The 26129-nt window shown below is 45.3% G+C and overlaps 1 protein-coding gene across 1 annotated transcript in view; it reads right to left on the bottom strand.

The window, feature by feature from the left end:
• The window catches only part of CTNNBL1 (catenin beta like 1), a 79370-nt gene that overhangs the window by 17777 nt on the left and 35464 nt on the right, over positions 1-26129 (bottom strand). The window contains exons 11-12 of the mRNA XM_032762425.2: positions 7649-7746; positions 5647-5727 (exon numbers count right to left, since the gene is read on the bottom strand). Coding sequence (XP_032618316.2) covers positions 5647-5727; positions 7649-7746 — 179 coding nt within the window. The remainder of the gene's footprint in view (positions 1-5646; positions 5728-7648; positions 7747-26129) is intronic.

Genomic DNA, 26129 nt, shown 5'->3' with positions numbered 1-26129 from the left:
ACCATGTAATTGTCACACTGCATGTCACTTACTCCCCCCCCATCTGCCAGCCCCAGTAACGTTTCAGTCTAGTAAAAGTGACTGCAAAGAGAAACAGCTACTGCAGTCGTAGACTCAGGAATCACTGTACAGTGTGTGTGTGTGTGTGTGTACACATATATACGCACATACACAAATAAACAAACCCAAATATGTTAATCCAAAACACTTTACACCTAGCCCCTGTGCATGGTGGAAGCACAGCCAAGCTAGTTACACTTGTGTTAAAATGCGGTTGTTGCTACCAGGTCCTGCTATCAGCTTCCCTAGCCAGCGACAAGGATTTTCACCAAAGAACTTGGCTAGACAACTGTGCTGCATAGTGAGCGACCCAACCCAGTAGGCTGTAGCATGATTTTACAATATGGTTCTAACCTTGTTTCTCAGACAAAAATACCATCCCCTCCCTGCTCAAAGTAGTCATGCTGGGGCCTTGCTAGCAGTAGCTGTGTGAGCACTGTGAGGATGCCTATCTGGAGAAGGCTAATGAGGCAGGACAGAAGTGCTGCGTTACAGAGCTGGAAGCAAATGAAAACCACCAATCAAGACAGCTGTAGTTGAGCAGCAAAAGGTGGCTGCCATTTGAACAGTGTGGTGACAGTTAGAAGTTAGAGGGTAACAGGAAGGCAGGAAAGGCTGGGCACGTTTTAAGAGACAGGGGCCTCGTCTACACTACGCATTTATATCGAATTTAGCAGCGTTAAACCGATTTAACCTTGCACCTGTCCACACAACGAGGCCCTTTATATCGATATAAAGGGCTCTTTAAACCAGTTTCTGTACTCCTCCCCGACGAGAGGAGTAGCGCTGAAATCGGAATTGCCATGTTGGATGAGGACTAAAGTGGCCGCAAATTGATGGTATTGGCCTCCGGGCAGTATCCCACAGTGCACCAGTGACCGCTCTGGAAAGCCATCTGAACTCGGATGCACTGGCCAAGTAGACAGGAAAAGCCCCAAGAACTTTTGAATTTCATTTCCTGTTTGGAAAGCTCACCAGCAGAGGTGACCACGCAGAGTTCATCAGCACATGTAACAATGCAGTCTCCTGAGAATCGAAAAAGAGCACCAGCCTGGACCGCACGAGAGGTACTGGATCTGATCGCTATATGGGGAGAGGATTCAGTGCTAACAGAACTCCGCTTCCAAAGACGAAATGAAAAAACACATTTGAAAAAATTTCCAAGGCCATGATGGTGAGAGGCCACACCAGGGACTCAGTACAGTGCCGTGTGAAAGTTAAGGAGCTCAGACAAGCCTGCCAGAAAACCAAAGAAGCAAATGGAAGGTCCGGGGCAGGGCCGAAACATGATGCTTCTACGCCGAGCTGCATGCAATTCTAGGGGGTCCACCACCAGTTCCCACACCTGTCCCTGGATTCCGAGGGGGGTGGTAATCACAGCTATGGCTGAGGATACTGAGGACGGGGAAGATGAGGAGGAGGAAGAGAGGACGAGCTTGCAGAGAGCACACAGCACTCCATTCTCTCCAACAGCCAGGAGCTTTTTCTCACCCTCCCAAGCCACTAGCCCAGCAATGAAGCCATGGAAGCGACCTCTGGTGAGTGTACCTTTGTAAATATAAAACATGGTTTAAAAGCAAGCGTTTTTTTAATGATTAATTTGCCTTGAGGACTTTGGATGCATTTGTGGCCAGTACAGTTATTGGAAAAGTCTGTTAATGTCTGGGGATGGAGCGGAAATCCTCCAGGGACATCTCCATGAAGCTCTCCTGGTGGTACTCCAAAAGCCTTTGCAGAAGGTTTCTGGGCAGGGCAGCCTTATTCCGTCCTCCATGGTAGGACACTTGAACATGCCATGCATGTGGCAAGTAATCTGGTATCATTGCATGACAAAGTCTAGCTACGTATGGTCCCGGTGATTGCTGGCATTCAAGCAACATCCATTCTTTATCTCGCTGTATTATCCTCAGGAGAGTGATATCGTTCATGGTAACCTAGTTGAAATTCAGGAATTTAATTAAGGGGACAGACATGGCCATTCTTACTGGGCTGTTTGCCTGTTGCTTAAAAAAAATCCTTCCTTGCAGGTAGCCAAGCAGGGGCGGAGGGGATTGGCGCTGAGCTTTTTTGCGTTTGGCTAGCAGTGATCTTCCATGATACCAGCCACATGGTGCGGGGAGGGGTAAATCAATCATCCCATAGAATCGGATGGGGGCGTGGTTTCTGCTGCTGCTGCATATTAACAGGAACGAAGCAGCACTGAATAGGATTTGCTTGGTATTTGGGAAAGGAGGGCACTGTGTATATGAAGGCTGCAGAAGCCGAAAGACAAATGGCTTACCATGGGCACATGGAAGCTGAATTCTGCTGCCTGGACCTGCGCCTGTGAGATTTCTAACACCAGAGCCGCAGGCACTCAATATTAAGATGCAAAATGCGACCTTGTAGTGAAATCACATGTGCTATGTAAGATGAATGGTGTTGTTCACCGTGAAAGAGTATAAGCATTGTTCTGTACAATGTATCTTTTTAAATACTTCTCTCCCTTTTTTCCCTCCCTCATGCAGCTACAAATTTTTCAAGCCTCCCTACTCCATCCCGAAGGCTCTCTCAGATAAGGCGGCGGAAAAAGAAGATGCGAGACAAAATGTTCTTGGAAATCATGGAAATGACCTGCAATGAAACAGCTCATCTGAATGAGTGGAAGGATGTGGTATAAAATTACAGGATAGATGCCAGGAGGGACCAACATGAGGACAGGAGGGACGCTCGAGATGAGATGTGGCGGCAGGAAGATCAGAGGTGTAGGCAGGAAGATCAGCGGTGGCGGGATGCAACGCTGGGGCTGCTGCATGATCAAACTGACATCCTCCGACATCTGGTGGACCTTCAGGAACAGCGGCAGGGTCACAGAGTGCCGCTGCAGCCCCTGTGTAACCACCCTCACCACGTTCCATATCCTCCTCACCCAGACGTGTAAGAATGCATTGGAGGAAGCGCTTTGTTCACTGGCCCTCTCCACCCTGTGGACAGCCCAACCAAAAGGCTGTCATTACTTTGAAATTTTTTTTAGTGGCCTTTTCCTCCTCTTATCCTCCTCCCAACCACATCCGGGCTACCTTGTCAGTTCTCTCCCTCTTTTTATGATGAATTAATAAAAGAATACATGATTTTTAAACGATAGTGACTTATTTCCTTAGAAAGCAAGCTGAATTTCGAAGCAGGAAGGTGGTTGCTTACAGGGAATGAGTCAATCGGGGAGGGGAGGCGGGTTCATCAAGGGAAACAAACACAGCAGACAGACCATACCCTGCCCGTGATGAAATTCATTTTCAAAGCTTCTCTGATGCCGCACCGCTTCCGGGTGTGCTCTTCTAATCGCCCTGGTGTCTGGCTGCATGTAATCAGCAGCCAGTGATTGTCTCAGCCTCCCACTTGCCTAAAGGTCTCCCCCTACTCTCACAGGGATTAGGGAGCACACACAGCAAGCAGCAATAACAATGGACATTGATTTGGCTGAAGTCTGAGCGAGTCTAGTAATGTGCGCCAGCGCGCCTTATAACGGCCGTATGCACATTCTGCCACCATTCTGCACTTGCTCAGCCTGTAGCTGAACAACTCCTGACTACTGTCCAGGCTGCCTGTGTATGGCTTCATGAGCCATCGGCATCAAGGGGTAGGCTGGTCCCCAGGAAACTACAGGCATTTCAACATCTCCAACTGTTATTTTCTGGTCTGGGAAGTAATTCCCTTGCTGGAGCTGTTTAAACAGAGTAGTGTTCCTGAAGACGCGAGTGTCATGAACTCTTCCCAGCCATCCCACATGGATGCTGTGAAACGTCCTTGTGATCCACCAGTGCTTGCAGCACAACTGAAAGTACCCCTTGTGCGTTTAAAGTACTGGATGCCCTGGTGCTCCAGTGCCAAGATAGGGATATGGGTTCCATCTATCGCCCCACCAGAGTTAGGGAATCCCACTGCAGCAAAGCCATCCACTATGACCTGCACATTTCCCAGAGTCACTACCTTTCGTAGCAGCAGCTTAATGATTGCTTTGGCTACTAGTATCACAGCAGACCCCACGGTAGATTTTCCCACTCCAAATTGATTCCCGACTGACCAGTAGCTGTCTGGTGTTGCAAGCTTCCAGAGGGCTATTGCCACTCACTTCTCAACTGTGAAGGCTGCTCTCATCTTGGTATTCTGGCATTTCAGGGCAGAGGAAAGCAAGTCACAAAGTTCCATGAAAGTGCCCTTACGCATGTGAAAGTTTCGCAGCCACTGGGAATCGTCCCAAACCTGCAAAACTATGCGTTCCCACCAGTCTGTGCTTATTTCCCGGGCCCAAAATCGGCATTCAATGGCTAGAACCTGCCCCATTACCAGCAGGATCTCCAAAGCACAGGGGCCCGCGGTTTCAGAGAATTCTGTGTCCATGTCCTCATCACTCTTGTCGCCGCGCTGCTGTAGCCACCTCCTCTTCGCCTAGTTTTGCAGGTCCTGGTTCAGCACAGACTGCACTAGAATGTGCAAGATGTTTACAACGTCCACGACTGTGGTCTTGAGCTGAGCAGGGTCCATGCTTGCTGTGCTATGGCGTTTGCACAGTTCACCCAGGAAAAAAGGTGCGAAACAGTTGTCTGCTACTTTCACGGAGGGAGGGGTGAGGCTGTACCCAGAAACACCCGCGACAATGTTTTTGCCCCATCAGGCACTGGGATCTCAACCCAGAATTCCAAGGGGCGGGGGAGACTGCGGGAGCTATGGAATGGCTATCCACAGTGCAACGCTCTGGAAATCGACACTAGCGTCGGTACATGGAAGCACACCGCCGAATTAATGTGCTTACTGTGGCCGCCTGCACTCAACTTTATACAATCTGTTTTAAAAAACTAGTTTCTGTAAAATCGGAATAATCCCATAGTGTAGACGTACCTAGGGTTAATCTAAAGCACATAGGGAACTTTTAAAAATACAGTAGAAAACAAAGAAAGTGAGTTCAGGGACAGAGCTTTTGGTAAATGAAGACCTCTTCCCCCCCCCCCAAAGGAAACCATGGCGAGATAGGTCTCAAAGCGTAAGTCTCAGCACAGAAATGAAGGCTCAGTGCACAGCACTGGCTTGGCTAGCCAGGAATTCGTTGCTATGTTCGGCCCAGAAACAATATGCCTGCTCCCAGCAGACAGAACGCACTGAGCTCTCTCTCATTACCTGCACAGTATAAGAGCTAGTGACTGTGAGAGCAACACAAAGTAGCCCATGAGACACCAGAACAGGTGCCTGTCCGTTGAGTGGTGAATTGTGTTCCCAGAGCTCGGGGATCCACTGTGGTTTGGCCAGAATTCACCAATTTGGCTGCTGAACATCTATAGACAGGAACATCTGCTTCTTACACAGAGATTCACATCTTCCTTGCCCAACAGCAGCATGCGAGTCAACCCCTGTGTACAACCTTGTCCCAAAGGATACCTACCCCTGCAGGCAAGCAGGCATTCAGCTCTTTGCAAGAGAGTGGGTAGAAGGCAGCCAACTCAAAAACGTGTCATGTGCAGGACATTAAAACACCCCTCCCTGGCTGAGGGCTCAGAGTGGGAGGAAGAAGAGGAGTTGAGACACGGGCTGGCAACACAAAGAAGCAATACATACATGCTTTTCTCCTTCTATCTTCTTGTCAGCCACCTGCATTGCATCCAAGTATTTAAAATGCAGTTCCATCAGCCTATCAACCTGTGAGGGCAGGAGAGAGACAGACCTAAGCAAGAGAAAGGCCCACTCCACTCAGTATTCAGCCCTTCCTACTCCACTGTTCGTCCTCCCAGAAATCTCACAAAGCAGCTTGCAGCTCTGCCACTCCCAGGAGAGACACGGGAATGAGTGAACGCTGGACAGGTGAGTGCTTTGGATTGAAATGCCAGTGATCTCTACACCTTATCACAATGTGATCCAATCAGCTCCCACTAGAAGGTGGACAACCAGGCCATGAGCTTAGCCCACTTCTCTGATCTGTGCTCCTCCACTTTCCCCAGCTCCCTAAAGGCAGCTGCATAGACAGCAGATATAACAGCCCAGGGAAGGCACAGCCACAGGATGCCAGGTTGTGGGTTTTTACTTATTATGTGCTATGGAGGTTCCAGGGCAGCTGAGGAGGTGGTATCTGCTATTCAGCTTCCCGAGTTCATCAGTCATCTCCCTGGACTCAAGAGAGATGACTGATGAACCCTGGGAAGCTGGGTAGCAGATACTGGCTCCTCAGCCACCCTGGAACCTGCATGGCACATATAAAAAGCTCAGCGTTCTTCCGCTGGGTGGCTGGGAGGTCTCGGGAAGGGAGGCACACCACCTTTCCCATTCTCTGGCCAGCGCAGCTGGGGCAGCTTGGGCCAGCCTGGGGCTCAGGTGGGCTGGTTGGCATGACTAGGACTGTTTGGGCCAGTGCAGCTGGGGCTGGCCCAGGGTTCCTCCAGCATTGGAGGAGTGGGGGAGGGGGCTTGGGGTTCTGGCTGGCCCGGGGCTTCTCTGGCTGCAGAAGAGTTGGGGTGGAGGGCTCAGGGCCACAGCCATGTCAGGTGGAGGGGCACGTAGGGCCTCAGTGCAGAAGGGGTGGGGTGGGGGCTAGCCTCCCCATAGGGGAGGGTCCACCCACTAACCATTGGTAGCTGTCTGTCCAGCCAGGTTGTGACCACTCAGATCGCAGTTACACATTACAGGCTAATGCTGCCCTCTCTGTTGCACTGAATTAAGCAATTAAACAAGGCCTTTCAATATGAGAGACTTTCTGGAGTTTGGAGAACCAGTTATGGGGACAGCACGTGAACAGCATGTTGAGGGTTTATGGCTGTGTTCTGCACAGAGGGACCAAGATAATCCTTAAGGGTGGGGTGGGCTGTACACCGCACCAAGGCAGTACTGGGAATTCTCAGATGGTTGGTGGGTGGGTCTTGCTCAGGCCCACACTGATCACCATTTTCAGAGTCAGAAGGAATCTTTCCTCAGATTAGACTGACAAGGACCTTGGTTGTGTTGGGCGTGGGTCACTTGCTGGGATCAGCTGGGTATATCTTGCTGGGCCTTGGACGTTCGTGCACCTTCCTATTGTCCCCCCGAGGCACACAACAGTTTAGTCTCCTGAGGCCTGGCATGCTTTAGTCTAATCCAGGTTACTGCGACCAATACAGGGGGAACTGGGTGGGTTTTAGTGGCTGTGGAATGCAGGAAGTCAGATCAGATGACCTGATGGAAGTCAGATCAGATGACTGAATTTACAATTCCCATTGGAAGAACTGGTTTGCAAAAGCTGCTTCTTTGCAGATGGCTACCCTGGCTATCCATCAGCTGGTGGTACTTCAGGGAAAATCCATGCCCAAATGCCACTCCTGCTAAGTATGAAGCACTCCATGGATTAGGGGTGAGGGATACACGTGTGGAACATAAGAGCACAAGCCCACGTGCTGGCCAGCAGCTAGCACAAGTAACTAGCATATTCCCAAGTCTCACTGCTACTGGTAGGTTTTGGTTTTTTTCCACCCCCTGGAGACACAGCAACTTAGACCCACAGCCACTGAAATGCTGGCACTATGCCAGTTCTAACCATCTTCCCTTGCCCTGTTCTCCAACAGTGAGAACAGAGTTGGGCCTCCAGCGCACTAACCTTCTCGCTGTCGTTCTCCGTGAATTTATTCAGCAGCCGCGTTCTCTGCTGCCCTCTCAGATTCCGCAGCAGAGAGGCCAGGATGGAACAGACGTGCTCTGGTGGTGAAGAGAGAGAGTTGCACACAGGTCAGGAAAACCGGATCATTTCCTCGCTGGGACTAGGTGTAAAAGAGGCACAGCTGTGGTTCCAGCTGCAGGGGTTTCCTGCCCATGATCTGGAGTGTGGTTATAAAAGAATGGGGAAGCTGTTGCAAGAATGGGTCTCTAGGTGTCTCGTCTCTTCTCCCAGCTAGTTGAAAGCTGGAAAAACCTCTAGGACTTTATCAAATTTGTGTGTCACTTTGAACCTGTTTTGGAATCTTCTTGCTGTTAATTACAGCCCTGAAAAAAAAGGACGTTATAAAAATATAGCCCAAACCTGGTTCCGTTTAACTCCCCTGGCTGAGGTCTCTCTCAGCGGCTTTCACTCTCCTTCTGGCACTTCCTATCCTAGCTAATGGGATGGCGTTGCTGCTTCTTTCATGGCTAACAGCCATACTGGACCCAAACCAGGCTCCATTCAGAAGCTGGCACTGAGCGACCCTTACGTTACCAAGCAGGGAGCAGTTGTTAGAACAGCATAGCTCAAGAAAGGTAGAAGCATGCCAGAATACAGCCTCTGCAGAGATTTAATTGGCATTAGCTAGAGCAAAACCTTCAAACAAAGCTCTTATTTACAGAAAATCCTGTGTTCGGAATACAAATTCAGCACAACACACAAGGAAATAATGAACAAATAAATCTGCTCTACAGCCTTCTAGATTCTCCTTAAGGGTCAAAATTTTCACAGCCCAACCCTGGAACAGAATAAAATATTAACTGTGCAAAAACACAAGAGGCAACCCAAGTTCATGTTCAACCCCACTAAATTTCACAGTCTGAAGGGCAACTGAACTAAGTACCTCAAATTTGTCCTGATTCTTTTCTTGTGTGTAGCAGGTCACAGCTTCAAGGTGCTCTCTTTATGAATAGCTATGCCAATGTCCCACAACAAGATGCTGCTCTCCAAAGCCACAGGAAGAACAGGGTTTTCAGTGAGGGGAGAGAGCATAGCAAGCATCACATAATTTCTTTCATTCTTTACAAATTTCCTTCAGAAGCTCTTCCCTGTCAAATGTTACAGCAGAATCTCCTCTCCAGATCCTTGCTAACAAGACATGGCAGCAGTCTCACTGTCAGGGTCCAATTCTGCACAGCACTGGGCACCTTCCATGGGAGCTCAGGTCACTCAGCATCTCATGGGAAGGGAAAGCTCTGTTCTAGGCCTCTTTGCTTGCAGGATGTGTTGTGGCTCTCTAATGCTGGTTTTCAAGGCTTCCCAGGAGCTACAGGAAGTAGAAAAGGAAGACTCCCTGCTGGCCCCCATTCCCTTAGAAGGAACACCCATGGGGGAGAGGAATAGCTCAGTGGTTTGAGCATTGGCCTGCTAAACCCAGGGTTGAAAGTTCAGTCCTTGAGGGGGCCATTTAGGGATCTGGGACAAAAATCTGTCGGGGGGTTTGCTCCTGCTTTGAGCAGGGAGCCGGACTAGATACCTCCTGAGGTCCCTTCCAACCCTGACATTCTATGATATGCAGCCCCAATCTCGCTCTGGTCTCACACAGGGTCTGGTTTTCAGCCTGACCTTAACTGGACTTCCCTCTTTGTGCCCACAATTCACTTCATGCGAGTGTCTAACTACTCGGTATGTACCTGCCTGAAAGACAGGCTGCGCTTGCCCATGTTCTGGGGGCCGGACTAGATGACCTCTAGAGGTCCCTTCCAGTCCTACAATTCTGTGATAGAATCTAGGTTTTTCAATGTATTCCAAATTAAAACATCTCCATTCCTTTCTCGCCAAGTTCTCCAATTGTAACACTTTCGTCGGCTCCTCTGTCTTGCCCATTAAGACACTGACAGTGACAGACTGCTGTGCTGACAAGAGTCTGGATTCACATATATTTTGGGGTACAAAGGTGAGTGGATGAGGAGAGACAGATTCATGGGAGGCTGTGGAAACAATAGTAGTGAGGTACATGCCCTGCATCACCTCACTACAGGCCTGGTCACTGCAGGGGGTGAAAATCATTTGCAGAGTTTGTGCCAATGTCAGATATGGGGCAGTGCACCAAAGGGCAACATTTAAATAAGGGCAGATAGAAGCAAGCACAAAGCCACAGAGAAAAAGACAGCCTTCACCTTCTCTCCCTCACCGAATCATTTGTTATCACTTCCTGTCTTCCTGTATGCATTAAGCACAGACCTCAGGTTTCATACATTTCAATGTATTCTGAACTAGAACTTCTCAATGATGTCTTTGCTTTAATCCTGCTGATTAAGATTGATGAGAAACAGTGGCCGTAAAAATCTCCTCCACTGCCTCACTGACAGGAGGGGGAAAAGGGGTGTCAAGGTTTGTTATTTTCACAGACGAAAATGCAATATACAGAGAAGAGGGATCATCTTCTCATTGCCATCAAACCAGATTAACATGCACTTCCACAATTCTGCCTAGCCTGCAGCCAAGAGAAGCCTTGCTCAACTGTGCTGGTGTACAAAGAACAAAGGACATTTATCCGTTTGCATGGCGCTTTTACATAAACTGACAGCTCATCTTTTTCATTAAAAGGCTGCAGTCACCTAAGTAATCAGTGTGCCATGCCCCAATTTGGAGTCTGCCCCTTTGCACCACAGGTTATCTGCATGCCACATAAGGGCAGCAAAACCACCACAAAAAAAAAATAGATATACACAGTTTCACTTGCTACTAATAAACGTAGCTTTCTCAGGAACAGATTTCTGCTGGAGGTGGTATCAGTTTTTCATACACCAAGGAGACAGGGAGAGCTGCTGGCAGGAAGAGCAGAGGAGATAACAGGTTTATCTGGTGGCTGGCACTGTTCAGCTGCTCTGTCATTTCGACAGGATAAAATGGAGGTGAAGGATGGCCATGGATACATCAGTGCAGCCTGTGTGAATGCAGGCTCACTGCAGAGGGGCCTTCAGGATAGCAAGAGGCAACTACACCACACACACTATATCAAATGAGTTGTCCATGTAAAAAAAGGGATGACAAAAAACCCCAAATGCTATTGAGCCCATTTGTCCTTAAAATGAGGAGGATGACATTTAAAAAGTTGTAAATATCCTAGCAGCTTGTTCTGCTGGCTTGGAAGAAAGCCAGTGTTTCCAGTGTGCCAGAGTTCACCTGCTCTGTGTCAGAGAGGAGGCTATGAGGGGGCTGCCAGTGGAGTAAGAAGTTGCTTCACTCCCTGTTGTACCGGGGTGGCCTGATCTTTTCTAATATGAGGACCCCCTGTTCCCCAATCTTGCTCCCATGTACCAACCTCATTCTCTCCCGTGCATCACCTCCCTCTTTAGGATTTGTAGTCAGTAACTGAACACCGAGCCAATTCCTTCAGGAATACTGACAAGGTGGATTTGTCACGGATATGCCCTAGGGTCTGTCTACCTAGCTTCACTGATGTATAGGCCAGAAGGGACTAGTATGATTTTTTGTCCAACCTCCTCCACAGCACAGGCCATAGGACTTCACTCAGTGATTTCTGCATCAGGCCCATTATTTCAGGATGAGCTAGAGCACGTTTTTTAGAAACACATCCAGTCTGGATTTAAAGACTGTAAATGACAGACTCCACCACATCCCTTCATAGCTGGTCAATGGTTAGTTCCCTTTACTGTTAAAAATGTGATTTCCAGTTTGAATTTTTCTACTTTCAATGTCCAGTCGCTGGATCTTGTTGCTTTTGTCTGCTAGATTTAAGAGCCCTCTTATCAGCCCTCTCTTGTGCACGGTACTTGCACACAAGGACCAGGTCACCTGTTACCCTTCTCATTGATAACCTAAATAAGCTGATCTCTTCAAGTCATAAGACAGGTTTTCCCGACTTCCCGTCAATTCTTGCAGCTCTTCTCTGGGCTTTCCTTTTTTTAACGTATAGACACCGGGATTCCAGGAGTAGAGTAACCAACATGCAACTGAATGTCACCGCACTTCTCCTCCTCAAAATTCCTCCACTTAGACATCTACATATTAGCCACAGCACCTCCCCGCAAGCTCACAATCAGGTGGTTATGTATGAGGACCCCTCAGACTTTTTCAGTCACTGAATTTATGGAGAACCACAAGGACACTGAGTCATAAGAATGTTTCAGTGTTTATTCTTTGGGTACAGCATCTATCCTGTCCACTTCCTATAGCTTCCTCCACAGACACATGGATGTGAAGTCCTATTTCATGATACAATGCATGAACAAAAACTATGAGCCCAATCACACAAACACTTACTAGTGGGTGTAGTGTTTACTACTGGAAGCTGTCTCACTGACATTAATGGGCCCATTTTTAATAGTGAGCACTATGCCAGGTAGCACTAGCAGGATCTGGCCTTCTCTATTTAATCTCTCTTCCCAAATGATGGTAAAATTATTCTCCAAGTCTAAAATATTTCTGAGCCAAAAGGAGGAGTCTCCACTTGCTTGGCCTATTTCCAATGAACATGCTCTAATGCGCCCTACTGCCCAGTTAATAGCAGTACCTATGGGCAGCACAGGAACACAGCTAATTGAACTGCCATGGACAATTTTTGGCTTATTTAAACTGAAGCTGACATGAAGCTTGGCTGAATCCACTACTTAATTAAATCAAGATGCCTGCAGGAACAATGAGAAGTACTAGCCCAAACAGACCTGCATTTCTAGGCACCATAGGGCACACTCACAGCTTTCCAGGAACCTGCAGCACTATATATCACACACACCGACACATGTAAATGGGTGCATTTTCTCACACGGACTCAAAGCAGCAGCAGTTTCTAGTCATCAATAGAGGAACCTGCAGCTGATCAGCTTTGTCCTCATCCTACATCTACAGGCCATATTTTATCATTCCCTTGGTCACATATGGCCCTCAGACTGCACCTAATGCAGCTCAATCAACTCCATAAATACTGGCCCTGTTATGTGGAAGCTTTGTAAAATCTGAATGGAAAATGTTGGTCTGGGGGAGGGAAACAAGGTTTGAGGCCAAAGGTGTTACCTACCCTGATGCCCCACCCAGAACAAAGATAGGTATATCTCCATATAGTAAAACAATCACCTTCCAAGACAGGCCTAGATGCTTCTCTTTTGAAAAAGTGTCAAACCCAGACCCACAAAAGCCTGGTCTGCACTAGGGAAAAAAAGGGTGAGATCTTACCATTACTAGCCAACCCACGATAAACAACAAGAGGTAAAATCAGAATGAAGACAAGGCCTGTTAGTAGGCTGAGATAAATAGGAGGCTCACTTCTACTGTTTCCTTTGACCTGCTAACACATCAAAACTAGCCACTTTTTTTCCTAGTGTGGATGCAACCGATTCCCAAGAGTCTGCAAAGACATGCATGAGTGCAAAGCAGAGCTGGTCACCAAAAGCTTCTGCTTTGGACCCTTAGCCATACTCTATCCTAGGAGATAACGTTGTCTTCTCCAGTGTAATGGGCCAGATGTGATTAAACTGTTAAACTCCTAACCAATGCTATGACTTGCCTTTGTTTCTGAGCAACACACAAGGCTCTTAGGTCTTCCTTTGTTCTAGGTAGGTCACATACAGAACATGCTCCCCTACTGCACCAGAGATTCTTCTCTGTCCAATATCACTTTAGAACCTCACAGACCTCCCTACTCCTCCCTAGAGAAGATGGCCATGGAAGATTTAGGATGCAAGCAGTTCTTAAAATACCTAATTAGATCGATCTTGACTTCAGTAGTGGTGGGTTGGAATACAGATAAATCTAGTCCACGGCTGGCACTGGCAGCTGCAGCAGCAGGAGGTCCTGTCAAACCATGCCATTTTCCCCCCCCCTCTTTTTAAATTTCATTATAACGGACAGCTGGCTGGCAGGGCAGGGTGCTCGCAGACAGAGCCATGCACAGTGGAATACTGATGCAGATTAAACCAGCCTCATACCAAAGACAGAGAGCAGTACATTTTGGGGGTATCAAAGCGGTGACAGCACCCACTTGGTGGAAAGGGGAGAAGAAGGAAGGGGCAAGAGCCCGCCTAGCACAAATTCTGATGAACCAGTGGAGTAAGTTTAAGAGTTTTAAATAATTTAAAATCAAAATTAGAAAGATCTACAGGATACACCCTAGTTCAGCCACCAGTTATTGGACTCAGCGCAAGAATTACTGTGTGGAATTCTAGGGCATACGTTATATAGTCACAAGGAGTAAGACAATAATGATCCCTTCTAGTCTTAAGATTTATTCAATTATGGTTAATACTTTGCACTTATACAGAGCCCTCCAGCCATGATTCTGAAAATGGTACAAAGCTGAATTACCCCTCGGAACCCCAGCATGGAGGGGGGCATCACTCCGATTTTACTGATGGGCAAAGTGAGGCCACAGTCAGCTGTCCAGGGCACATGAAAGCCTGTGGCAAGACAGGATTAGAGCACCACACTAGGCAAAGTTCCCTTCAAACCCTTAGCAATGTTATTTTCCAGAACAATCTCTTTATTACAAGAACATTAAACAAAGTTTAAAACTAATTAAACCCTATTTTAAAAACACTAATTTAGTTTTAATGTTTTAAGACTCATTCACATAAGAGGATCTTGCTGTATTCTGAAAAGTTGGTGGTAAAATAATAAATTGGTGCAATTAATTTATTTAAACAGATTGATTTCTTTAGTAGGCATTCGTTTTGGCAGACCACTGTGTGAAAAATATTTTCTGCTGGCTCACAGATGATGTTCAGTTAGAAGAACTAATCTCTATCATGTCAGTTTTCTATATATTTTACCCTTTTCATGCCCTGGGAATTTAGTCACATAGCAGATACTCATTTTAAAGGGTGTTGTTACATTTCAGTGCACGTTACCATGGATCAAGAGAGCATTTTTAGTAACAGAGCTATTCCTCTAAAGGAAAACTAAAAAGCTGTGTCACTCTAATTCACCTTTTTATTATGGGGTAGACTGGCAAAATACACAAACTGCAGATACTTGGTAAATAGGAAAGCGCGTGAACTTCTTCCAAGGTTAGAAAATAAATTATTTTTAAATAAAACTGACATTTGGGGAAAGTGAAGGCAGTTAAATTTGGATGACTTGGTATGAACGTCCTCCCAGCTCATTACAATCTCTTGGCGTGCAAGGGAAAGATTGTTTTCTCTCAGGCTGGGCACACTAGCCAACATGTGGGTCTAAAGATTTGCTTCCCAAAGGCTACCTGATGATCCACAGAGAGGAGGCCCTTGCCTCTCATACCTGAATTTGTGTTCCCTTCATTTTAACCCACTGAGTGTATTCAGGAATTTTAAACCAGTAGATTGCTCCAGGAGCAACAGCCTAATAGCACAGTTTGAAGATCAGCAGACAGGCCTCTCAGCCCTATGGGATGCTAAGGTGCCCCATCAGACTCTTGGCTTTTTTGCCAGATGAATATGCTAACTATTTTATTCAGCTTTCTGAAATTTAGGAGGAGTGCTGCTTTTTTAAAATGTTAATGTTCTGTGCTCATATACCCAGGAAAAGAACATTTTATCCCATCTACCTAGCATTTAAAAATCCAGATGGTTGTCAACCTTCTTCATAGAATTACCAAAGTCTGCCACATTCCATTTTATTCCTCAGCTCCCTTATACTGTTCAGGTACTAGACATCACTATATCTTCCTCCCGGTCCGTCCACAGCGGTGGGGCAGTCAGTCCTCCTGCGATGACCCACTATCTGGAACAAAATTCCTGACCTTTCTTCACAATTTAAGACTCACTTTAGCATCTTCCTCTCCTTGGTTTATGATTCATAACCATCTTTATAACAAAACAATCAAACCCAAATCTCAGATTCAGTTTGCTTCTGATCCATCGGTTCCTTACAACCCTGTCTACAGCTGCTAGCTGTAGGGAATGCCATACTTACACATATTACTTGCATTTAGCTGTATAGATTAACAGTCTGTGAAAGGCCATTACCAACCCACATTGTATTGTAAATCATGCATGATATTCAGTCATCTACTGGGAGGCTCGTCTGGATTACACTTCTACAGGAATCATAATCCTTAAATCAAGAGGATTATGGCAAGTAGCTAATCCTAAAAAACAAACACAAAGTGTCTAGTGGAATTAAACTTCTTTTTCTGTAGAGCCCATTTCTCCTCCCTTTCCCTTCCTTCTGTCCTCAGTAATCTCAGACAATATGTAGAAGGGCTTGGTTAACTAGGTCCAAGAATATCAAGACCTTATCTGCTACAGGGCAAACTCTCAAAAACATTCGGTTTTAGATAACAAGTAGTGTGTTAAAGAAGCAGACAAGCATCAAACTAATATTTTTTATATATAGCGAGTAGACAGGGCGTCTCAAATAAAAAATTCTCCACTTCTTTGGGAGTAGGCAGATGCGTTCCATCTCCCGTCATACCTCAAATACTCATCCGGATACAAAAATCAGAGCACATGAGTACAGCAGTAGACAGGATTGCAGTGGCTTTTTTGCAATAAAAAAATTCGAAGTGTTCACTATGATTAAATATACTCAGAGTCCCTCCTTCACAGCCTGAAGATGACTACATATACTATTGTCTCCAGTTTTAGCAAGACAGAAGAAATTTGTTTTCATCAAAGGCAGTTTTGTTTGTATGCATAAGTATCAAAGATAATGCAAACAACAAGACTCTTGCTAATGTAACATCACCAGACTTAAAGTATTAACAAAATATCAAAATAGTAATAAAATAATCAAAAAGATAACAAAATACTTAAATTCATGCATGAAGACTAACAGTTTTGCCTCAGAAAAGTCTAAACTCAACACTATTCTGGTACCAAGACACACACATGTAATAGAGTTCATAGGACTAAGTTTTAAAGCAATCACAGGCCTTCGCCAAAACACAACATTAATGGCAAGACCGTTGGATGAGGCAATAGCTCCCAGAGATCAGTTGGATTACATTGTTGGTGTGTTACAGTTGAAGTTACACATGATTATGTCCCAGAAACCCAAGTTTTAAGATCCAGCGTATAACTCAGGAAAGCATATCCCATAACAGACTTCACTTTGGCCGAAAACTGGAGATTAGAACAGGAGTAAGTCCAGGATGGTCAGTTACACAATGTGGGTCAATCTTCGAAGTTTAAGTGATCCAACAGGGCTGAAGTACAAGGAGTCTCTCATCAGTAGGACCTATTTTCTACATAATGTATAAAAAACACACCTAACCCGAACTACGAACGAGACACCTTACAATACAAATCACCCATTAGGCACCATGTAATTTTTATTGGCATCAATACTATAGAAAATTAGAGACAAAAATGTAGGTATCCCAGTCACCAGAGTTGGCACCTTCATGCTAGTTTTTAAAGCGATAAATACATTATATGAAATGGTTCCTATAAAATTTAATTTGGACTATAAAATTTTCTGTAATTAATGAAAACTGGACAAGTTACTTTGACAAAATAATAAATACTCTAGTGAAAATTCCATAACCAAAAAAAGATTTTTTTAGCTATGAGGATCAACACTATTTCACACATGAACTCCTATGTGAAAAGCACATTCCTAGTGTACGCATCAAAGTCAAGAAAGTAGAGAAGCAGGATCCTCTCTCTGTCAAAGGTGCATGTGCAATGGCAGCACCTATCTACAGACAAATGGAACATAATGCCAGGTAGGTATGAGCTGACTGGACAAGTGCTACTGATGAATGTGTTTTGTACATTGTCCAGGGTAAACCATTTTAACAGGGTCATTATTTAAATGGTAATTAGGTTTAACATTCAGATGTTTGAAGAAAGATGTGAACAATGGCACTGTAAGGTGTGAACTGTCTAGCTGCAGTCTCAATTGCTCTCTAGTGGGTTTCTTTATAGCATGAAGGCCATCAAACTTCATTTTTAATGAAAATACAGATTTTGATTATGAAACTACAGTAGTTAACGCTAAGGAATTATTATGATGTTTGATTCTGACCTCTTTTCTAGTTTCCAGACAAAGTCAAAAGGTCCTTTCCACCTGAAAGTTTGCATGTGCAATTGCCTGCTGGAACAGAATCTCTCTCTTTTTGCAGCAAGGTGTCAGGCAGATGGGATGAACTGTTTATGAACAACATCATGAAAAGTGACTACTAGTACCTGTCTGTTGGAATCACTTTTTAATGCTTTTTTGAAGAATCAGGGCTTGGAACAACTCCATGTGTAGACAATTAATTGTTCCTGATTAAGTCCAGGTGTGGACACTCTTCCAGAGTGCTTTGTTCCTGTTTATCTTAACCCACTTTCAAATGCCGCTAAGCTAAACAGGAACAAGGCACTCTGATTCTGGAATAAAAGAGTCTACACATGGAGTTAATATCAGGAACAACTCCATGGGTAGACAAGCCCTCATCTCTCAGGAACTGAAGAACTCCAGTTGTGCTGCATTCACCAGTCCACCCAAAAACTAGTGCATAAGATTGTTTTCTTTAAGCTGTTTAGTTTCGTGTTATTTTAACAGACCCCCCCCCCCCATTATGTGCACCACTGTAACAGAAAACGACAATACGTAGGCATGCTGATACAGACATGAATGTGACTGGGTAGGACCAAAGCACATTTCACAGGCTTTAATGGGGCTATATCCTGAACCCCTCCTGGACCAACAGGGTTTCTAATGGAAATGCTGATAAATCTGCAGCTACACACAGCTACTGGACACTCCTATTAAAACATTCTTGGAGGCTACAAAGGAAGTATCTCTAATATCTACGTATTTAAAAAATGAGAGCTTAGTCAGGTTTTTGGACACATCTTTCTCTCTCTCTCTCTCTTTTTTTTTTTTTAATTAAAAAGCTGTTTCCATACATCCTCTAGTTTACCCTTTACGACCTCAGAGCTTGCCCTCAGTATTCAAAGGGAACACTGCAAAGCTTTATACTTTGCTACTACTGAATTTTCCTTTTTTGGATATACAAAACGCATTCACATGTCTAAAAGTGCATCGTATCATGTTTGTTTTACACTAATCTGATGCGTGAGCTTTCTCCATGGCAAGGATATCCCAGACTCTAGCATACCATGCTGAAACAGTAGTCAGATTCTTTTTTTCCCCCTCATTGAGCCAAGACAATCTTGCTTCTACTGTGTTTACTATTGAAAGAAACTGGGTAATTTTAATGGAACACTTAATGATTAGTCTATTTGTTCTCAAATTTTGGAACAGCAGTTACTGAAAAAGGAAAAATGTGATTGGGAGATAATCTTAGAATTATTTACTACATAATGTGACCCTTCAATGAACATTGCAAAATATCCATAGATACAATTCATGAGGAGCCCATAGACTGTCTCTTTCACACATCATAGGCAAAGCTTGCCATGTTCATTAACTCTGTGCTCCAAAGCCTAAAACAGAGAACTCTGAAGCACCATGAGGCCAAGACTTGAGGCAACGTGCCAGGGTGTCAAAGTATCAGGACAAGGACATTGAGATGCCAGTGCCATAATTATTTGTGTTACCACAGCACCGAGGAGCGCTAGTCATGGACCAGGACCCCATTGCGCTAGGCGCTGTACAAGCACAAAACCAAGACAGTCCCTGCCCCAGAGAGCCGACAATCTTAGCACGAGACGACAAGAGATGACAGGCTGATACAGTCAGATGGGGAGCACAAGGGAACAATGAGAGGATACTGATCAGTATGATGGGCAGTGGTCTCAGCAAACTAGAGGCCTAGCCATGGTAGGCACCACAGAAAAGGAGAGTTTTAAGGAACCACAGAACTAAAGTTCCCCCAGAGTCCCTGGGAGGTGGGAGCCTGGGGCATTGGTGGCACTGCCAGAGCAAGTGGTCACCCAAATAAAAACAAAGTAAAAGAAAACGCAGGTCTAACTGGAAGGGAGGGAGCAGAAGAGACCGCAGGAAGATGTGCCGAGAGGGAAGGTGACAAACACCTACACAGGTGCTGATAACATCAAGGACTGAAAGGGTCCAGTGGTGATAAAGTTCAGCTCCATGGTGGCATGTGGCAATGGGAGGGGAGATGGCTTGGGCTCTTACTCACTACCACTGTCTTTTCGGACCTTCAGCACTTGGGGAGTCCCACTCGGCTCACGCCACAGAGCTGAGAATCATCAAGGAGAACCCTGCACCTAGGGTCTCTCTCTCTCTCTGCCTGGAACAGTAGAGAGCTGAGGGGACAGAGAAGGACAGATGATAGATAGGTCTGAGAAAAGAAGTGGATTCAGAAACCACTCAGTAACACTGTTTCCAAACAGCAAGAAAAGCATCAAACACACATTTTAATCCTCGTTTAACAAAGTGCCCGTTAACAAACGGCTTAATGCCATTCTTTAAATTAAATACCATTTACTCCTCCCACTGCTCATTGGCTAAGCTTCCACAGCAAGGCAGAAAACTCCCCTTTACTATTTCCAAGCTCAGGAAAAACAAAATGGAGAGCACACACATTCTCTGTGTAACATGATTCACCAGGAGGTTTATTTTAGACCCTCAGATCCCTTGCAATACAGATACAACAGAATCCCCGCTCCAGGAAGTTTCCAAACCCGCTTGAGACAAGCTGCAGTGGGGATGAAGGGTTAGAAATGTAGAAAGGCTGGGTTAGAGGGTAAAGGACTCTGCAAAAGCCAGTGCACAGAGCAAGGAATTTCTCTCTTAAATAAATGTTTTAATTGGCTAATTTCTGAGGACATCACAGAGGAAGTGGGTTTTAGGGAAGAGAGGACAGTGGCCTTTGGATCAGCTCAGAGAGCTTGAAATAAAGCCCAGAGATGTTGCGGGAGAGGTAGACAAATGAGGTACCCAGGCTGTCACTGCTTGCAGAGGGATATGATAAGTGACTAAGATGGTTAAGTAGGGAAGGACAAAGTACCATAGGGCCTTGAAAGGGAGGAAAGGAAGCTTGGACTGGAGGTTGCGGAGAAAGAGGGACCAGAGTGATATGGCACCATGGTAGGCTATGAAGCAGCTCTTTGTATAAAAAGCAGTTCTGTCTGGGATGGGGGGCCCAGGGCATGTAGAAGGGGTGAGGTTATATGACAATCAGGATAGGAAGAGAGGACTGCTTTAACTACCTGGGCAGAAGGGAAAAAGGTCAGAGCTTAGAAATGTCGTGGAGAAACATGCACTGTGACTCGTAAGTGTTGAAGCAGATCCTGAATCTGCCCTAAGGGCCCTCCTCCAAAACCCAGCAACTCTGTGCACAGGAAGGCTTCTAAAACACACCTACATCCAGGAGAAAAGTAAATTAGGAGCCGGAGTTTACTCCAGTTTTCCCCCCCACTTGAAAGCACAGCAGAGCTTGAGCCAAAACCCAACTGTAATGCTTCCTGTCCCAAACTGAACCTGGTGACTGCAACATTCCTGACAATGTGCATCTTTCACCCCCACATCATCAGGGACACTCAAACCCACCTTTCCATCCTATTGTCAACTACGCTGCCAGGACTCTGCCATAAGCTCCTGGCTCTTTTCTAATGGAAGAGCAGCTCCTATTCCTACTCGCCTGTTTGATCAGCTGCCACAGCAGAAACTTTCACCTCTGACAAAAACTCCATGATTGGCACGTGCCAGCAGGCAGAAAGCCCTCAGAAACCAATACTTCTGAAATGCTGCCACTCCACTCCCAAGTGGGCACAAAGATTATGAGAACACCACTAACAAAACCATGTACTGCAGTGCCCTGAGCATGCCCCAGAACTGTCAACTCATCTCTGGACAAGCAGGGGAAACAATGGGGTGGCATGGCTCTGGGATAACAGAGCACAGGGAGGCACTGAGAATCAATCATGACACTAGGATCCCCTAAGACTAGCGTGTGCGCGTGTGACGTTCTATACCTTGGGGGAGCATACTGTAACCCCCATATTTCTTATTTTCATATAATCATAGAATATTAGGGTTGGAAGGGACCTCAGGAGGCCATCTAGTCCAAACCCCTGCTCAAACCAGGATCAATCCCCAGATAGATTTTTGCCCCCGACCCCTAAATGGTCCCCTCAAGGATTGAACTCACGACCCTGGGTTTAGCAGGCCAATGCTCAAGTCACTGAGCTATCCCCAAGCATGCTTTGTAAGATATCAGGGGAAAGGTTAGGATCTGCTGAAAGTCATTTCTCTCTCCATAGATGTGTATCATTAATGCATATGACGTTATGAGAATTGTGTTGTATGGTGGTCACTAAAACATGCTGTAAGTTGGGGAATCAGCCAGATATTCGCTCCCCAGAGGCAACAGCAAGGAAAGTAACCGACACCCAGGTTAAAACAACCAAGAGTCCAGTGGCACCTTGAAGACTAACAGATTTATTTGGGCATAAGCTTTTAGGGGGTAAAAAACCCACTTCAGCTGCAAGGAGTGAAAGTTACTGATATAGGCTTAAATATATTGACACATGAAGAGAAGAGAGGTACCTTACAAGTGGAGAACCAGTGTTGACAGGGCAAATTCAGTCAGGCTGGATGTGGTGCACTCCCAATAACTGATGAGGAGGTGTCAATACCAGAAGAGGGAAAATTGCTTTTGTAGTGAGCCAGCCAATCCCAGTTCCTATTCGAGCTCAAATTAATGGTGTTAAGTTTGCAAACGCCCAGGCAGGGTGTCAAACAACCCATCAACAGCCACTGTCCAGCAAGGGAGCTACAATGCAATGACTCACCTGAATGAGGCCACACCAGGGGAACTGCTCAACCTTGCTTGGAGAGACTCAGCAATGGCCCCCAGACATGCCTGGACTTGTGCTCCCCAAGCACATGGACTGAGGGTATAAAACAGACAGAGTGGACACATACTGGGCCCATCTCCTGCCCTCACCTATGCTGCAAGCAACCAAGACACTGAGAAGATGACAAGACTCCAACACAGGAGACTGGCCCAGGTTTAAAGAACAAACCTGTAAATTAAGGACTGCAATATCCAGTGGGGTGAGAAAAACTGCTTCATATAGTTGCTGCCCAGTCTACTAATGTTGAGAGTTCAGACTGTGTGCTTATATTTTATTTTATTATGGTAACCACTCTGACTTTCTGCCTATCACTTAAAATCTATCTTTTATAGTCAATAAATTTGTTTAATTGTTTATATTCACCAGTGAATTTGTATGAATTGTGGGGCAAATCTGCTCAGGTTTGCAAAGGCTGGTGTATGTCCACTCTCCAGTTAATAAATTTGCACTGCCCAGCTTGAGCAGTGCAAGATGGTATATTCCTGAGGTACAATGCTGGGGGGATTTGGCTCTGGTATCTTTCTCTGGTGATCCATGAGTGGCTCTGGGAGCATTCATGCCATAGAGCTGGGTGTGGGGCTCCACATGCTGTTGTGCTGAGCGATCACACCGCCTGGATGGGGCTGCTGCTGGTCACTAGCAAGGCATTGTGAGGGACAGCCCACGCTGGAGACAGTTCAGGGGGCACAGTGGTCCCACAGTCCCAGGCTGCACCCCGGGGATGCCATCACAGCATGGACACCAAGAAGATATTTCAGTATTCCCGTTCTCCTAGTGGCTCGCAGTGGCTATCCTCAAGCTGTATTTCCCCAAAGCATAGAACTGCTATTGGGTTGTATCACTGCTGGCAAAACATTTGGCAAGGCACAGGCACACGTACACGTACACATCAGGACAATGGCCCTGACAGATTCCAGGGGAACCCCATTAAACATCCCAATTAACTTAAATGGCTATAAACCCAATAACTCACCTGCCCAAGGATGCAAAACATAGAAAATTGGACTTATGGAAATAGGATTTTTAAAAAAAAAAAAAAAAAACTCTATAAAAATCATCTCTGGACTCTCATCTCTCTCCGTCCCTCATTTCTGCTGACCAATAATGATCTAGAATTATGTGAACAAGGAGCCCAATAACTGCCACTCCCCTTCCCCCAGAAGACAGAACCCTGCTTCACTTTACAATATAAATAATAATTAATAACCTAACCCTTTTGTAGGGTTTGCAGTACACTGGCTAATCCTCACAATACACCCATGAGGTAGGTAGCCAGGCATTGTTCACAGACTAAAGAGGAAGAAACTGAGACAAAAGTTAAGTGACTTTCCCAAACGCACAAATCAAATCAGTGGCACAGCCAGCAGACCCAGGTCTCCCTACTCCAAATCGCACAGCTTGGCATAGCGATTAAGGTTCCTCCATAAAGGGAATGAGGCAATCGTTATTTCCTCCTGGGAATAAGATTCCCAAACAGCCTCAAATCTATCATCTGAGTGTGTCACCAGATCCCTCTCTCCAGTTTTATTATGCAAATCCAAGTAACAATGTAAACGAGCATCTCTTCCTCACCATCATCTATGAAAACAAGGAACACGTATATAAATAGCTAACGGAACCTGAATTAGCCAACCTTCGTATAAATCATAACTAGCCCTGGCACTGATGCGTTGGCGGGCAAGTAAGCATCCTCCTCACATCAGAGACAAGCAGCTAGGAAAGCAGCAGCCACACCAGGCCTGCATTTCTTGTTTTGTTTTAGCATCTCCCTCTCCCAGTCCTGTTGTATTCAAGATGCAGAGCTCATCTCAACAGCTATTACAGCCCAAACATGCCTTCCAGGAGCTGTCTTGCCAAGCCATTGCCTTCCTTAATATAATGTTATCAAATTTCTAATGCTGGTGCTCTAAAGCAAATGTACTGTTACCAGCTCACTACTGGCACATTTTTCAGGAGGAAAACAGCTGCTCGTTGAATCTGTCGCTTTTCTTCCCTGCCATCCAGACTCTCTCTCAAACACAAACAAGCGCTGACTCCCCCCTACCCGGCTGCTTTTCAGCACTGCTATTCTGACCATGGTAAATACTCTACCTTGACTACAGATGGCTAATGTTAGTTCAGTACGGGGTCTGAGCCAGTACGAGGTAATGTAACAGTCTTGGAGGGGTCATGGTATTCTCCAAATCAAATTGAAAGAATGTCAAGCGCAATTAAATAAAGACAAAAACCAACAGCAAAAAATGAGTAAATACATCAGAAATAGGAAACCTGCCAACCAACCAGTGGGACCACTGGCTAATCGAAGGGCTGAAGGAGCACTCAAGGAAGACAAGCCCATTGTAGAGATGCTAAATGAATTCTTTGCATTGGTCTTCACTGCAGAGCTTGTGGGGGAGACACCCACCAAACCTGAGTGATTCTTTTTAGGTGACAAATCTGAGGAACTGTCCAAAACTGAAGTGCCAGTAGAGGTGGTTTTGGAACAAATTGACACATTAAACAGTAATAAACCACAGGACCAGAGGGTATTCACTCGAGTTCTGAAGGAAATCAAATATGAAATTGCAAAACTATTAACTATGGTATGTAACCTATCACTTTAGCAAGCCTCTGTACCAGATGATTGGAGGGTAGTTAATGTAACACCGATTTTTAAAAAAGGCTCCAGAAGCAATTACAGGTCAGTAAGCCTAACTTCAGTACCAGGCAAATTGATTGAAACTACAGTAAAGAACAGACACATCATTAAACACTATCTGTTAGGGAAGAGTCAACATGGCTTCCACAGAGGGAAATCATGTCTCACCAATCTATTAAAATTCTTTGAGAGTGTCAACAAACACATGGACAAGGGTGACCCAGTGGATGTAGTGCACTTGGACATTCAGAAAGCCTTTGACAAGGTCCTTCACCAAAGGCTCTTAAGCAAAGTAAGCTGTCATGGGATAAGAGGGAAAGTCCTCGTTAAAAACAGGATCAAATGTTAGGAACAAATGTTAGGAATAAATGGTAAGTGTTCATGTGGAGAGAGGAAAAGAGCAGGGTCTTCAAAAGATCTGTATGGGATCAGTACTGTTCAACATATTCATAAGCGATCTGGAAAAGGGGTAAACAGTGAGGTAACAAAATTTGCAGATGACATAAAATGATTCAATATAGTTAAGCCCTCAGCAGATTGCAAAGAGCTACAAAGGGATCTCACTAAACTGAGTGACTGAGCAATGAAATGGCAGATGAAATTCAATATTGATAAATGCAAAGTAATGCACACTGGAAAACATAATCCCAACTACACATACAAAATAATGGGGTCTAAATTAACTGTTACTACTCAAGGAAGAGTTCTTGGAGTCAGCACAGATAGCTCTCTGAAAACATCTGCTCAATTTGCACCAGCAGACAAAAAAGCCAACAATGTTAGGAAGCATTAGGAAAAGGATAGATAATAATACAGAAAATATCATAACGCCCCTAGATAAATCCATGGCATGCCACATCTTGAACATGGCATGCAGTTTTAGTTGCTCCATCTCAAAAAAGATATTAGAAATGGAACAAGTACAGAGAAGGGCAACCGAAATGATTAGGGGTATGGAACAGCTTGTGTATGAGGAGAGATTAAAAGGAGATTAAGGGGAGATATGCTAGAGGCCTATAAAATCGTAAATGATATGGAGAAAGAAATAGAGAAGGCTTATTTACCCCTTTGTGTAGCACAGGAA

The sequence above is a fragment of the Chelonoidis abingdonii genome, chromosome 14, assembly GCF_003597395.2.
Source record: "Chelonoidis abingdonii isolate Lonesome George chromosome 14, CheloAbing_2.0, whole genome shotgun sequence".
Classification (NCBI taxonomy): Eukaryota; Metazoa; Chordata; order Testudines; family Testudinidae; genus Chelonoidis; species Chelonoidis abingdonii.
The sequence above is the reverse complement of the archived record's forward strand: the minus strand, read 5'-3'. Positions and strand labels throughout refer to the sequence as shown.